Consider the following 13,547-nt stretch of genomic DNA (forward strand, 5'->3'; position numbering starts at 1 on the left):
TTCTTTCTCCAACAATAGGTTAAAACTAAAAACTCATTAGCATCAACAAAACAAAAAATTATATATATATATATATATATATATAGGTTAAAATTAAACTCATTAGCATCAACAAAACTGAAAATTATATATCTACTGTATATATTGTGTATATATATACATATATATAGGTTAAAACTAAAAGCTCATTAGCATCAACAAAACTGAAAATTATATTATATATATATACTCATATACACTATATATATCACTACAATGATGAGAACCAAAAAAAAATACTTGAAGGTCAAAAAACAATCTTCTCTCACAACCACCACACCAGGTTATAATTATTATACAGAGAAGGGTGACTTAAGTGTTGTTTTGTCCCGACTCTCGAGGTATTTAACATTCACCTCGCACAGTCGCTGTACATTTCACTTGTTGAGATGAATATGCAAAAAGAAAAAAGAATCCGGACAAATGTTGAATAAAAGACAACCAGATTAAAAAATGAAGTCTGTTTATGTTACTCTAAAAACAAAACGAGTGAGACTAATAGCATAATTTTAGGGAGAATAATAATAATAATAATATCCAACAAATATATCAAATGATATCAAAATAAACAAGAAAGTGAATCCCTTAAAATAAAAAAATAAACAGAAAAACAACCGATAATCTCATTTTCATATTACATACTTTTTGTTTTTGAACGGTTTGACAACATTATGTAGGATACTTCATGCACTCTGTGTGTATCAGTTAGTGGCTCCAGATGAGAGAAGACAAAAGCAACAAAAACAACAGAAAAACACCAAATCAAAAAGAAAACCACGCTCGAGTTCAGTTCAGGCCTTTATTACACTTCAAAGCCGGAGGAGGAAGGGCAGGAGGAGGAGGATGAAGAGTAGACAGGCTTGTTGTGAGTGCATCGCCGATACGCCGCCATTTCCATCCTGCACTGCTCTCGGCCCTAGAGACAGGTAATGGGAGAGAGAGAGAGAGAGAGGGAGAGAGAGAGAGAGAGGGGGGAGACTTGAATGAGGTCCATCAATCAAGAAGATGGCGATGCCCTTCTTCTTACTCCCACCTCGAGGAGAGACTTTTTATGAACTTCTGATCTGCGGATACTAGCAGAGTGATTCACTACAATACCTTCCAGGCGCTCTACAAAGGCTCTACTCACGTCCTGCCTGTGCATGGAGAGAAGTCCAGAGTCAGGGTTAACGTTGGTTTGTAAATTAAACACTATATAAGTAGACTATATATGATTTCACATTTCCACATCTACAGGTAAAAGTTAAGCTTTCAGGTGAAGAACCGTACTGCATTTTTTGATGTTTTGAAAATGTTGCATGTTGTCGGATGAAAACCCTGTTATCAACTATTTTTGTGAATTACACTTATTTTATTTCTGGTTGAATTTAAAATCAACATGGTTCTCGGAGGTTGGGAACATGTCTAATGACCACAAGGGCCATGGAAGCCATTCAAAACCCCAATGTGTAACTTCAACAAAAAAAAATATAAAAAATAAAATGTGTACATGGGTGGCCAATCCTGATTTGTTTGTAGTGTGGAGGCTACAAAGTCCACAATAGAACTCCAACACGCAGTCCTAGGACAAAGAGATTCCCAAACGTCCGTCTGCAAACGTGAGACGTACTCCTGCGCTTCTTCATCCGAAGCCAACGTCTAGACCAGGGGTAGGCAACCCTAGGCACGCGTGCCTGCATAGGCACGCGGGGGCATTTGCATAGGCACAGGGGGCAGTATAAAAAAAAAAAAAAAAAAAAAATGAAAATTATATATATATATTTTTTTTTTGCTTTGAAATATTATAGTGAAATATTTTGCACTGTTGTCGCATTTATCTTGTTGAAATCCTCCCACAGGTTCTTTTTACTACCACATATTTAATTGAGACCCTTTATTTGTTTATTATTTCAATTTAGCTGGAAATACATTGCTACATTATTCAGTAACATTTGCAGAGCCTTATAACAAAATCATTATTACGGTCACCATTGTTAACATTGCACATGTTAAAAGCAATTTTTTTACTCAAAATGTTTTATTAGGTTGAAATAATGTGGTTGTGTACTTATTTTTCTGTTAACTTATTATGGATTGAAAACTGAAAACCTTAATGCACAGTAACTGAACTCAATATTTTTAAGTTCTGGTAACTTATTATATATTTTTTTACAGTGTAGTCTTGCGATCAATCAAAACTTATTTACACGATATACCTCACATTCACCCTCCATTCACATCCTGGTGTTCTCCATTAGGCCTGTAGGTGGAGCTATGACAGCACACGTACAGTACACACACCAATGGTGTGTGATGTGTCCAAAAATGAATGGGCAAATGTGAGTGAAATGGTCCCACTGTATGCAGCTGTTTGTCTGCATTGCATTCCCCCCCCCCCAACTCAGATTTAGGGTTGATACAACCATCATAATAATATTGTTAATAATAACAATAACAATAATGATGTAATAATGTAAAAAATATCATAAAAAATACCTGATTATGAGAAAAAAATATTACGATGCATGGAATATTGTTGAGGCACACTAGTTACAACTATATTTCAAACAGGCACTCCATGTCAAAAAGGTTGCTGACCCCTGGTCTAGACGTTAGTGTTTAGTGACTGACGATTAAAGGCATCTCTTTTAGAATTAGTTCAGGATTAGGATTATAGGGTTAAGATCTCGCCGCTCGATGGATCACGGACCTGCCTGCGTCGCGTAGGTTTCACTGGTTGTCTTTGCAACAGGGGACGCGGTCACGGGTCTAAAACAGGTGCTGACCCCTCTGGTAGACGGGCGCCATGACGGGTGTTTAGACGGTGAATGACGACGGGGGAAAGAAATATTTGCTTCAGCACCGCTCCGCTTGACACAGCTCATATTTTACAGGCACAGAACGGTGAGCCCTGGCTGAGAGAAGAGGCCTTGGGGGGCGGAGCCACACCGATCCATCACCACGTGCAGAGAAAACGGATGGTTTGTTGTCGAGTCGGACCCTGAAGTAAACCGCGCGTTCGCCGTAACGACAGTTTCGCTGACGGACAGCGATGTGTCGGTCGGTCCCGAAAGTGCATCCTCGCAGAACATTTCTGTCCGTCAAAATGGACCCAAATACGGAGGAGATGGCCCCGTCATCATCAGCCCTGTCCGACAGACGGACACTCGTAAAGATAATGAAGGGCAGATGCAGACGGACGGACGGACACGATGGATCAATGTAACCGGGCCCTTATGCTCTGTGTACACAACTTGGCACATCAACGAACTGACGGAGAGCGCGGGTCAGTGGAGGTTGAATGATGGACAGTAATACACTAGCAGCCCCTCTGTGTGACTGCTCTGATGAAACGCACGTATAGACCCGTGTGTCTCTGTCCACTACAAATGGTGCGACAGTGGCTCAGGAGAGAGGTATAGGGCCGTCGTCTGGTAATCGGAAGGTTCCCGAGGTTCGATTCCCGCTCCTCCCCGGCAGCGTGTGTCGAAGTGTCCTTGAGCAAGACACTTAACCCCTCCTGATGAGCAGGTCGGCATCTCGCACCTCGCACCTCTGCCGCCAGCTGTGTGAGTGAACGGGTGAATGTGAGGAACAAACGATTCGAAAACCCTTTGGATACAAGCGGCTATATAAATGCACCATTTACCGTTTACAAATCAATTGCCTTATGTACATAAACAGAAATACAGAAATCTTCTTTTTAGCCTCCTGTTCCTGTACGCTGCTTCAATCTAACCGTTATTAAAAGGGAACAGTGATGAGCCACAGGGCTTTTTAAGACTTGACACTAACCACCTGCTCTCACCCTGTCGGCACCAGATAAATGGTTGTATGAACACTTGGCAATTTGCATTGTAACACCTGTGGTAAGAAGACTAATGAACCACTAATGCCATATTGTAATATTGCTTGCATTTGATACAAATCGAATGTGTTCTACTCTGTACGGCTATTGTGTTAAACAAATAGTGGTGCGGATGGACTAAAACTCATAGCATAGAGTAGTAATTCCCGGAAATGTCTGTAGCCTAGTGAGGAGGTAGCGACGTGATTCGGTGGCGCGGAGACGGAACCTGGGAGGGCAGAGAGTTCTGTCCTAGATTACAGATAATGAAATCTACTGTAATCTAGTGTACTTTTTAATTTTCCCCACAGTGCAACCGTTTTGAAACTAATTTCAAATCTAATTGTTACTACATGCTAACAATAGGTAGGAGAAACTAACTGCGTTTCAATATTTGTCAAAAACGTTACCTTTTGTGGCTTATTATCGCAAATCATAACAGTTATTGATATGATTCATTCAGAACGCTGAACTTTGAAAGCCCACAGTATCTGACAGGAAGTTCGGAAAAATTCGACAGCTAAGCATGTCCTCTACAAAATGGCCGCAAAACTACTACAATTCCCATGGTTAAAAATTTCCATTTCCGTTTCCGTCTTGGAATGGACTTCAGAAAATCGAAAACTTAAAACTATCTAATGGCACTTTTAACCTATTGCTAAACTAATGTATTGATGATAATATACATTATACATGCTTTTGTGACATGTTAGTGATGTTAATACTTGAAAACGTTTGACAAAAAAATCGCAACTTATATGCAATATTAAAAAAAAATTGATTTATGACCAGATGTCATTTTTTGGGTCGGTACCGACCCCGTGGGGTGGAACAGTAACAGACCCGGGGCAGCGCCAGGCTGCGCTTCTTCCGCTGGTTAAGCTGTTGGAAAGGTTGTTCCCATTCAGACTTGGCCAGAAGACCTTGATTTAAAGGTGCTATAGATATGATTCTTATGTAATCATTTAAAAAAATATATATAATAATAATACAAAAAAAAACATCCACAGGTGGGACTGGGTGGCGCGGCGGACATTGCGCTCGTCACAAACGCAAGAAACACCGGGTTCGACTCCGGCTGTCGGCGTTGCCTCCGGCTTGGGCCGGCCGTCATACTAACTCCTTGGCAGAGTCAGCGGGTGGGAAGTGGATGGGTGGTAATCTGGACGTTGTGGACAGCGACTCCTACAGGTCGGTCAGGGCGCGTGCACAGCAAGGACAGGAGATGTCAAGGGTAGTGTGAGCCTCCCACACGTTACACCTCACCAAGACAGGGGAGGGGGGAATTGCCACAACTAAATTGAGATGGGAGAAAAACTGAACCCCTCCTGATGAGCAGGTCGGCACCGTGCACGGTCGCCTCTGCCGCCAGGTGTGTGAGTGAACGGGTGAATGTGAGGAACAAATGATCTGAAAGCCCTTTGGATACAAGCGGCTGCTATATAAATGCACCATTTACCGTTTACAAATCAATTGCCTTGTGTACATAAACAATAAAGAAATCTTCTGTTTAGCCTCCTGTTCCTGTATACGCTGCTTCAATCTAACCTATTAAAAGGGAACAGTGATGAGCCACAGGGCTTTTTAAGACTTAACACTAACCACCTGTTCTCACCCTGTCGGCACCAGATAAATGGTTGTATGAACACTTGGCAATTTGCATTGTAACACCTGTGGTAAGAAGACTAATGAACCACTAATGCCATATTGTAATATTGCTTGCATTTGATACAAATCGAATGTGTTCTACTCTGTACGGCTATTGTGTTAAACAAATAGTGGTGCGGATTGACCAAAACTCAGTCATAGCATAGAGTAGTAATTCCCGGAAATGTCTGTAGCCTATAGTGATGTAGACGCACGGAGGTAGCGACGTGATTCGGTGGCGCGGAGATGGAACCTGGGAGGGTAGAGAGTTCTCTCCCGCTCGAGAACAGGGAGCGTAATATTGACACCTGCACGAGACCTTTGTAATGAGACATTCATGAATACCGACGTGACGTCTGTCTCTCAGTCATTGGAAATGGCGGCTCGCAGGAAGAATGGAATACTTTTTGCCCAAATAACCAGACGGACCGCTTCGCAGCGTTAAGTAACAGACCCGGGGCGGCGCCAGGCTGCACTTCTTCCGCTGGTTAAGCTGTTGGAAAAGTTGTTCCCATTCAGACTTGGCCAGAAGACCTTGATTTAAAGGTGCTATAGATACGATTCTTATGTAATAATTTAAAAAATATATATAATAATAATAATAAAAAATAAAAAAGCATCCACAGGGGCGGCTGGGTGGCGCGGCGGACATTGCGCTCGTCACCAACGCAAGAAACACCGGGTTCGACTCCGGCTGTCGGCGTTGCCTCCGGCTTGGGCCGGCCGTCATACTAACTCAATTGGCAGAGTTAGCGGGTGGGAAGTCGATGGGTGGTAATCTGGACGTTGTGGACAGCGACTCCTACAGGTCGGTTGGGGGACGCCTGCACAGCAGAGACAGGAAATGGCGACGGCAGTGTGAGCCTCCCACACGTTACACCTCGCCAATGAGAGTCCGCGCTGGCAGGTGAAAAGATGTGACAGGCTGCCTCCTCGTGTACCGGAGGGGACACGTGATGCAAGGCTTCTATCCGAGACAGGGCTCAGTTTGTGACGAGGTCTATACACCTTCCCGCTCTCTCAGGTCAGCTGACCAGCTGCTCCTAGTAGTGCCTACAACTGGGCATAAGCTCAGGGGGGGCCGTGCCTTCTCCGCTGTCGCCCCCAACATGTGGAACGAGCTGCCACTGCAGATTAGGCCTCATCACTGCCCCGTTTCAAAGGCCTCCTTAAGACCCACCTTTTCTCTCTGGCTTTCGACACCATGTAGCTTGTTGATTTATGATCTTATTGTCTTACTGTGTTGTTGTTGTATCGTTCTGTTACTGTGTCCTTTGCTTTTAAATATTTTTTAAGTACTCTGATCTATTTAAATTTGTATTGCTGCCTATGTTTACCTTTTTTTCTTCTCTTTTTTGGTACTCTTGTTTTTTTTATTATCTATTTTTAGTGCTGCTTAAAGTTTTTAATATGCTCCCTCTGTACAGCACTTTGTGCCCCTGTGGCTGTTAAAGCGCTTTATAAATAAAGTTGGATTGGATTGGATTGGAGCACATGTTGATGAGACAAAGGGGAGACGGCTGAAAAAGGATAAATTGAAAAAGACATCCTGACCAAATTCCTCAGAAGGTATTCAAAGCCAGACAAGCTAAGATTAGGAACAGGAGATGGGATTCGTACTTTGAGTGGGTTCTGAGTGGACAGGAAGACGATTGATTAAGCCAATCATTTTGGTGAATAGGGGGACAACCAGGAGGGACTTCATGCTAGTGTATAATATAAGCTCGAGGCAGAGAGAGCAGGCTCCTCTTGCTCCCGGACTGTTGCTCCACGCCTGGTTCCTGTAGAGATCTGACATCTTGGTGTGAGTTTAGCATAGAAGGATCCTGACGTCAAAGGGACTTCACATGTCTGTAATTAATTTGAAATAAAGCTTTGTAGTAATTAGGAAGTAGCCAGAGACTCATTATCCTACAATGGTATTTCATGTACAATATATGACCCATCGTCTACGTGAAGAATTATACCACAGGTGCATGTATCCCCTCCCTATAGTTCCCATTTCCCCATGTGGAATGTACCTGATTCGATGTTGAATGACATACTGGTGCTCTGCTGCTCAATGTTATCTACATGGACAGCACCTTTAACCCTTTCACTGCCACACGACAGCCGGTTAACCCTTTCACTGTGACAATACAGAAGGTTAGCCCTTTACTATCACACAACCGACGGTGATGCTCCATCATTAGCATCATTAGCTCCGAGCATTGCCGTCGGTTGTGTGATAGTAACCTTCTGTTGTGTAGCAGTGAAAGGGTTAAAAGTCAACTTCTGGAAAAGTTGAATAAAGCTTCTTATATTTGTACTAGTGTTGTCAATAGATAATTTTTTTTTTTACTAATTACACGTAATCTCACAATTGTCTGTAATTAATCTAGATTAATCTAGATTAAAAATAGCATTCTTCTACTTAAGACCGAAGCTTGTAACAGATATTTACTTGAGTAAAATCATGGAATTAATGTAAAATCAACACAAAGAAAGTATATATTTAGATTCAAAGACTATTTTAATAGCTTTCTTTGAATACAGTTTCTCTCCTGTGAAATACAAATGTTCAACAAAACCATCAACATTGACTCAGCTAGACCGCTTACCTATATCCGCGGCGCTAAAATTGAAGATTTTTCACTCCATAGATTAATCTAGATGCATTTTTTTTAACGCTTTCAATCATTTAAATTAATCTCCAGAGTTAAAGCATACATTTTGACAGCCCTAATTTGTACACATTTCTACCAATATTAGCTGTTTGTATATTTATATATGTCTGGATGTCAATCATCATTATTTACACCATGGAAAGTATTTTTACTCAAGTACTGTACATAGTACTAACAAGTATGAGGTACTTCCTTTTTAGGGAACTTTTACTTCACTACAAAGGAAATGTAGTATTTTTTCTGAATCAGTTGCTATTCAAGAAAAGGATTTTGCATAGAAAATATGATATGAATTGATAATGTACTTTTTAAATGTACTTTTGAAGCTTGCCATCATCAACAGCACATCATCAGAGCCAACATAGCTCAAGTTTCAAGTTTCTTTAATAGTTGTCATACAGAAGTACAGAATACTTTCATACAAAATGCTTCTTACTGTTACGCTCCAGAGACTGTGCTAGACAAGATAGTATCAAATAACATAGTATAGCATGTGATTTAGAAGAAGAAAATGAGGTCACAGTGTTCGGTATAGACATATGTACAATGTTCTGAGTTACCATATAATATACAATACTATGCAGTGTACTAATGTACAGTACTATATAGTGCAAAGCAGAAATGGGATGAGGTACAATTTACAGTAAGGTGTACGAGTTGTAGTGCAATCCTTCATCAATAAATATAAAGTGTGGGGAGTGGGTGCTACAGTGTGTTTGTTTAAAGTGGGTGTGTGCTATAAAGTGTGTGGAGTGGGTGCTACAGTGTGTTTGTTTAAAGTGAGTGTGTGCGTGTGGATGTGTGTGCTATGTGCGTTTGGTGGTTGTTGTTGTGTAGTGTTCATTCATTGTTCGTTTAGCAGCCTGATGGCCTGGGGATAGAAGCTTCTTCTGAGTCTTTCTGTGCTCGCCTTGAGACTCCGGTATCGCTTGCCTGACCGCAGCAGTTCAAAGAGGCAGTTGTTCGGGTGACTGGAGTCTTTAATGATTCTCTTAGCCTTGCCCTTGCAACGCTTGTTGTAAATGTTCTGGAGGGTGGGGAGCCCCCCTCCAATTGTGCGTTCGGCTGAACGTGTCACTCTTTGTAGTCTGCTTCGGTCTTGTGCAGTGCTATTCCCAAACCAGGAGGTGATGTTGCCGGTCAAGATGCTCTCTATTGTACATGAGTAGAAGTTCTTAAGGATCTTCTGACTGACTTGGAACTTCCTTAGGCGCCTGAGGAAGTTGTGCCTTCTTCACAACACTGTCAATGTGTGTGGTCCATGTCAAGTCCTCGGATATGTAGGCTCCGAGGTACTTAAAGCTGTTGACTCTCTCAACCGGTGCCCCGTCGATGCTGAGGGGGCTGTAGTCCTTGACCCCCGACCTCCTGAAGTCCACAATCATCTCCTTTGTTTTGCTGACGTTCAGGGAGAGGCTGTTTTCCGGGCACCATCCCGCCAGGACCTTGACCTCTTCCAGGTAGGCCCTCTCGTCGTTGGCAGAGATCAGGCCCACCACCACTGTGTCGTCAGCAAATTTGATGATTGTATTGCTACTCCGCTGAGCCACACAGTCGTGTGTGTACAGGGAGTAGAGGAGGGGACTCAGAACACAGCCCTGGGGGGCCCCTATGTTGAGGGTGATGGATGAGGAGGTGCAGTTGCCTGCTCTCACCACCTGAGGTCTGCCAGTCAGGAAGTCCAAGACCCACTGGCAGAGGTCATAGTTCAAGCCCAGGTCCCTGAGCTTGGCTATGAGTATGGAGGGGACTATGGTATTGAATGCAGAGCTGTAGTCGATGAATAGCATTCTCACATAGTTCCCCTGCCTCTTGTCCAGGTGTGATGCTGCTGTGTGCAGCACATGGGCTATGGCGTCCTCCGTGGACCTGTTGGGGCGGTATGCAAATTGCAGGGGGTCCATGTTGATGGGGAGGGAGGAGCAGATGTAGCCCTTTACTAGCTTCTCAAAGCACTTCATGGCTATGGAGGTGAGAGCTACAGGGCGGTAGTCGTTGAGGCAAGCAGGCTTGGATTTTTTGGGTACAGGGATAATAGTGGACTTCTTCAGGCAGGTGGGGATGACAGCCTGTTCTAAGGACAGGTTAAATATGTCAGTGAATACTGGGGCCAGTTGGTCGGCACAGACTTTTAGGACGCGGCCGGGGATGCCGTCCGGACCTGCTGCCTTCCTGATATTCACTTTTTTAAAGGTCCGCCTCACCTCATGCTCTGTTACCCTGAACACTGCGCCTCCATCAGCAGCCGACCCCCCCCCCCCCCCCCATTGCCGTGGCTTGTGAGCTGGTGTTGTTATTACCAGCATCAAACCTCGCATAGAAGGTATTGAGGTCATTTGCTAAGGAGATGTCACTGTTCAGTTTGAGGGAGGCGCCTTTGTAGTCTGTCATCGTTTTGAGCCCCTGCCACATAGCTCTAGAGTCAGCTTGTTCAAACTGGAGTTCAATTTTATCCCTGTAGCGCCGTTTGGCCTCTGACACTGTCCTCCTTACGTTGTATCGCGCCACCTTGTGGTCATTCATGTTGCCTGCCACTAGGCCGTCGTTGTATGCTTTGGTGCGCTCTCTCAGAGCTTCACGGACGGATTTGTCTACCCAGGGTTTTTGATTTGGGTAAACTCTCATTTTGGTAGTGGGGATTGTTTCTTCCACCATGGTACAAACATAGTCCAGCACTGTTTCCGTGTAGACATTAATGTTATCTGTGTCGCGGAACACATTCCAGTCTGTGCAGTCAAACGCAGACCGGAGCGTCTCCTCTGACGTCAAATCCCATTTCTGCACCTCTCGCGAGACTACAGGAGTACTTTTGATTCTCTGTTTGTACATTGGTGAAAGAAAGATTGACGCGTGATCTGATTTACCAAAGCCACTATCAGAATGAGCCTTGTAGCCACCTTTAAATTGCGTGTAACAGTGATCTAGGATGTTACCGCCTCTGGTGTTGCAAGTCACATGCTGATAGAAGTCAGGTAATACCTTTCTCAGATTGGCGCTATTGAAATCACCCAGCACCAAAATGGCTCCGTTAACGTTCGCCGCTTGTATTCTATTTACCTCGTCGTGGAGTCTGGAGAGCGCGACGTTGTTGCTGGCTTGCGGTGGGATATACACTCCTACAAGGATGATCGCCGTTAACTCCCTCGGGAGGAAGAAAGGACAACACTTGATGGTTATATATTCCAGTTCTGGGCAGCAGTGGTTGGATAATTCCTTCACGTTAGTTGGATCGCTCCAATTGTTGTTAAACATGAAGGCAATACCTCCTCCACGTTGTTTACCGGACTCTGTTGTACGATCCTTGCGGTGGATAAAGAAGTGTTCAGCTGGTTGGATTGCGTGATCTGGGACGTCCGGCGTGAGCCACGTTTCAGTGAAGCAGAGAACGTTGCAGTCCCTAACGTCTCTTTGGTATTGAATCCTTGCTCGGATGTCATCCAGTTTATTGTCAATTGATTGTACATTGGCTAGCAATATACTGGGCAATGGCGTTCGGTGGCGTCTGGATCTCAGCCTGTTACGGAGCTGGACCACATATCGTTTTAACATGACCTTTAGAGGCCAGTAAAGGCGTATAGAATGTGTACTTTTACTTAAGTAGAATTTAGAATTTTACCCATGTGTTTCTACCTTTACTTAAAGGAACACTCGAACATTATGGGAAATGTGCTTACCGTCTTCTCCAGAGGATTTCCTCAGTAGTGCGTTCAAGTAGAACTATCCGGCTACAACCTCGCCTAGCTTAGCACAAATGAATGGATGTGGATACGGACTACTAGCCTAGCTGTTCCACTTCCATTCATGTGTGCTAAGCTAGGCTAGCCTGTAGCCGGATATAGCCTTCTACTGGACGCACAGAGAGGAAATCTGTATCTGTCTTCTTTCCTGCCTCTGGAGAAGATGGTAAGCACATGTCCCATAACGTTGGCGTGTTCCTTTAAGTAAAAGTAGAAATACTTCTTCCACCGTTGCATTATATCCATCGTATCGTCCTCCATGGGGGCGAGCAGTCGCTAGTTTCTGCTGGTTATAACGTCTCCTCTCAGATCGTGATGCTTCAGGGAGGCACATTGAAAGGAAACGGGAAACCCCGCCCACCCGGGTCAAACTCACGGCGGGTGTCCCGGGCGGGTTTTTTAAGTGGACCCAAACTATGAACGTTTGACTATCTATTGAATTTGAGCTTTCATGTAGGGAATTGTATAGTGTAGCGATCAGCCGCCATACATACAAACGTTGTAATGCCTCAAACTAATTATGTTTTCAACACTCGCACTTCTGGGATGGGGGAAGAAATTGCATCTAAATAATAAATACGTCACTTGAGCATTGAGGAATGAAATTGAAGTTTTTACTTTGAAGCTCGAAACACAATGACTTCTAATTTCCCTTGGATTTTCGCGGGTTCAGCCTCCTTTCCTGCGGGACAACTATCCAATTACCCTGCCGTAGTAGATTATCCCTAATCCCGCATATGGCTAATTAGAATAATAACACTTTCTCATAATCAAAGCCCATTAATACAATTCTGATGAGTTAATGGGGGCTGGTTTTGCTCGCAGCGAACTACAATCGCCAGTGAGTGACAAGGACACCAAATATAAACATGTAGACAATGCAATTCATACGGTACACTTGCCATGTATCTCACTATGATCTATGTGCCGTAGGTTCAAGTGATATCGGTCTAAAATCTACTCTCTATATATCAACTGGCATTGTTTCCAACTTAAAGCCAACATAATTATCTATCATTTGAACAAACGACTTCTTTGAATCCGTGGAACATGCTTTGTTGTTTGTTTTTTTGCAAAGAAACTAGTCTGAATCTAATTGTAATGATTTATTTTCCTGCATCTATTTGTTCCCTTGTATTGAGCAGGTTGTTTTTGGTGGGTATATAGCACGCATCACATTTTAAATTAATGATTTGCCAGGCTGCCCAAGAGTAAATAAATAAAAATGAAATAAAAGGCCAATACATTAGGTAGTGTTCCTGGGTCCAAGAACCACAGCTCATTGGTTAATCAAAGCTAAATAATTGTTTGTCCCCTTGTGACATCACCAAGGGCCATAATTCTGAACAGCTTGTTTAGGTTGGTTAATATTACGACTTTAAAACCCTGACGAGGAGGCAAGGAGTACCCATGTGAGTACCCCCACCGCCCCCCAGCATCGAAATAACATTTCAGACTGCCAAGTCCATACAAAGACCAGGCAAAAACTCATATCCCATAATAATGCCCCTTTGAATCTCCTCAACTGGATTGTGAAAGAGTGAGTTGTGTTTGTCGTGGAGCTCCAGGGGGCCGCAGCTCGCCACAGCCATAATTCAAAAGTAAGATAAGATAAAATAAGATAAGATATTG

The 13,547-nt window shown here is 43.3% G+C and overlaps 1 protein-coding gene across 1 annotated transcript in view; it reads right to left on the reverse strand.

The window, feature by feature from the left end:
* Positions 1-823: 823 nt before the first annotated feature.
* The window catches only part of LOC311232911 (protein CEPU-1-like), a gene marked incomplete at its 5' end in the record, with an annotated part of 148,723 nt that continues 135,999 nt past the window's right edge, over positions 824-13,547 (reverse strand). The window contains one exon of the mRNA XM_084319745.1: positions 824-955. Coding sequence (XP_084175871.1) covers positions 849-955 — 107 coding nt within the window. The 3' untranslated portion in view covers positions 824-848. The remainder of the gene's footprint in view (positions 956-13,547) is intronic.

The sequence above is a fragment of the Notolepis coatsorum genome (assembly GCF_963971535.1).
Source record: "Notolepis coatsorum genome assembly, chromosome: 8".
In the NCBI taxonomy this organism is placed as follows: domain Eukaryota; kingdom Metazoa; phylum Chordata; class Actinopteri; order Aulopiformes; family Paralepididae; genus Notolepis; species Notolepis coatsorum.